The 3,176-nt window shown below is 40.6% G+C and overlaps 1 protein-coding gene across 1 annotated transcript in view; it reads left to right on the top strand.

Annotated features, from left to right (window-relative positions):
* Window positions 1-1,125: 1,125 nt before the first annotated feature.
* LOC103520501 (Ig-like and fibronectin type-III domain-containing protein 1) overlaps window positions 1,126-3,176 on the top strand; it is a 28,818-nt gene continuing 26,767 nt past the window's right edge. The window contains exons 1-4 of the mRNA XM_008485597.2: window positions 1,126-1,332; window positions 2,170-2,280; window positions 2,370-2,437; window positions 2,610-2,741. Of these exons, the coding sequence (XP_008483819.1) occupies window positions 1,131-1,332; window positions 2,170-2,280; window positions 2,370-2,437; window positions 2,610-2,741 (513 nt within the window). The 5' untranslated portion in view covers window positions 1,126-1,130. The remainder of the gene's footprint in view (window positions 1,333-2,169; window positions 2,281-2,369; window positions 2,438-2,609; window positions 2,742-3,176) is intronic.

Raw genomic sequence — 3,176 nt, 5'->3', positions numbered from 1 at the left:
TACAAGACATATGGTGACAGTCATACACAATGTGACGCGGGACATGGATCAGATCTCATGCTATGCAGACAATGGATACGGAACACCCATGCAGGCGTCCAGACGAATAGTGATTAGCCGTGAGTGAATTGTATTAGAGAAGATACATTTGACCATTGTACGATGTACTATCAATACTATCATATATTAATTTGTTCAAATGAAACATAATATTCTATTCTGAATACTTTGCAGCTTGTCTCGTTGCGATGGATAATCATATTAGGCCCGTTGCACACACACACCGGTTTTGGACAACCGATTTTTTACTGGTCGTCCAAATTCCAATAGTGACCGGCACCGATCACCGGTCGGCGTGTGTGCAAGGTCCCATTCCGACATGTGCTTCACTATTGGAATTTGGACGACCGGTAAAAAATCGGTCGTCCAAAACTGGTGTGTGTGCAACGGGCCTTACAGTTAGTAGATATTGGCCTCGGACCCGACTTGACTTTGAGGACTTTTAAAAGTTTGTTGTGATTTTATACAAATTTGCCGATCTACTGTGAGAAACTCTGTATTTGTACTTGTTATGTTTCAGAATAATGATTATTGTTTTATGTTCAGGTCCGCAGTCACCAGTCAGTTATCTTCTGGCTAATATAAGAATCAGCTGATGGGCAAATATTGGGATCTGGCACAGGGGAGCGTGTTGAGGACGAGATTTTTGTGGGAATTTTGCTATAAATCTATAATGATTATTGTTTTATGTTCAGGTCCGCAGTCACCAGTCAGTTATCTTCTGGCTAATATAAGAATCAGCTGATGGGCCTACGTATCATAATATTTTTAATATTAAGTTTACGTAGAGGTAATTATCACTTAGGGACTTTTAAAAGTTTGTTGTGATTTTATACAAATTTGCCGATCTACTGTGAGAAACTCTGTATTTGTACTTGTTATGTTTCAGAATACCAGGCCCATCAGTGAACGATAGATTTATTCGTTTGTGTTCACTTGATTGTAACTTATGCAACTCACCCCAATGTTATGGGTTTGAATTGGGGCTCTGAAAATCGAATAATCGAAAAAGAAAAAGGAAAAAAAGCTCTAGCATGAATACCTACCTACCTACGTATTAAGGTAGCAGTATGACCATCCTGTGCATTGCCATGGGCACACCCATGCCTACCATATCCCTATACATCTCATCCCGACTAGTGAGACAAGAGACTACAAGACATATGGTGACAGTCATACACAATGTGACACGGGACATGGATCAGATTTCATGCTATGCAGACAATGGATATGGAACACCCATGCAGGCGTCCAGACGAATAGTGATTAGCCGTGAGTGAATTTTATTAGAGAAGATAAATTTGACCATTGTACGATGTACTATCATATATTAATTTGTTCACATGAAACATAATATTCTATTCTGAATACTTGCAGCTTGTCTCGTTGCGATGGATAATCATATGCATAGCTTACACCAGTGATGATGATCGTATCGTATCATTGTTTCAGGCTTTATTTTAAATTTTAATCTCTCTCTCTCTCTCTCTCTTTTTTAATAACGTAATTTTATATTTGCTTTTATGTGTATTGTTAAGAAATTAGGGACTATTGTAATAAATGGGTAGCCCCCGTTGAAATATTAACAAATAAATAAATTCCCAGGCGCCCACAGTTCATCCCATCAATCTAGTCATGGAAGGTAGCAGTATGACCATCCTGTGCATTGCCATGGGCACACCCATGCCTACCATATCCCTATACATCTCATCCCGACTAGTGAGACAGGAGACGACGACCGATATTTTTTACCGGTCGTCCAAATTCCAATAGTGACCGGCACCGATCACCGGTCGGCGTGTGTGCAAGGTCCCATTCCGATGTGTGCTTCACTATTGGAATTTGGACGACCGGTAAAAAATCGGTCGTCCGAAACCGGTGTATGTGCAACGGGCCTTACAGTTAGTAGATATTAACCTCGGACCCGACTTGACTAATTAGTTCGACGTAGGTCTCGTAATCTGTCTTGTATCTCTTGAAAGATGCAGAAGACGAGTGTAACACTTTATTGTCATCTTGTGAAACTATGAATTTGAAATTAACGGTAAATATTATTTCCATACTTTTAACATTCAGTTAGTCATTTCTCAATGATCATCTCGTTTTCAGATGTGCCTCACCTGACAGCCTCCGGTATTACAATGGCCAAGATAGGAGACTCGGTGACTCTGGAATGTGTAGTGGACGCTTATCCGGAACCCAAGCTGTTCTTCTGGAGAGATCCGGATGGCAGAAAACCAGTTATCGTGGGTGGCAAATACGCTATATCCTTTGTGCCTTCTAAAGAGGTGAGTGTCTTTTCTGGAGAGATCCGGATGGCAGAAAACCAGTTATCGTGGGTGGCAAATACGCTATATCCTTTGTGCCTTCTAAAGAGGTGAGTGTCTTCTTCTTCTTCTTCTTCTTCTTCTTTTTCTTGGCCTTTTCCCATTTCAGATGGGGTCGGCGTTTGTCGTCGGCCTCTCAATCAGCTTTAGAGTGATCGCTTTGAGGCCAACTGATTTTGGCTACCTTCGCATTTGGACTACTCTACTATATAATTATTACAGGAAGAGCATGTTCTCACTATGCAACTGACCATCAACAAGATCACTGAGGATGATGAGGGAGACTACTATTGTCATGCTGAGAATCCATTGGGTGTGGCCACTCAACCTGTGAGCGTTAGGATACGGAACACTGTAAGTTATACCTCCGTTTATATCCCACTTTACTATTGTCATGCTGAGAATCCATTGGGTGTGGCCACTCAACCTGTGAGCGTTAGGATACGGAACACTGTAAGTTATACCTCCGTTTACATCCCACTTTTAATCTTCTTATATTATAAAATCAAGATCCATTCACTCATTCACATTTCACACACTGATCGCTCTATCCTCTATCTCCTGAACCACAACACCTAGAAAGCTGAAATTTTGTAGGAATATTCCTTTTATGGTCTAGGTGTGCAATAAGAAAGGATTTTGCGAAAATCTAAACCGATCCTGAGATATGATCAATTTTTGATCGCTAAAATCACCATAAGAAATACACAGAGTGCAGAGACTGAGGGAGAGAAAACTTTTCCTCGCTCGCCAAATATTTGAGTTTCGTTTATGTTTTTAGTTTGACAA

The sequence above is a fragment of the Diaphorina citri genome, unplaced genomic scaffold, assembly GCF_000475195.1.
Source record: "Diaphorina citri unplaced genomic scaffold, Diaci psyllid genome assembly version 1.1 scaffold3707, whole genome shotgun sequence".
Lineage (NCBI taxonomy): Eukaryota > Metazoa > Arthropoda > Insecta > Hemiptera > Psyllidae > Diaphorina > Diaphorina citri.
The sequence above is the reverse complement of the archived record's forward strand: the minus strand, read 5'-3'. Positions and strand labels throughout refer to the sequence as shown.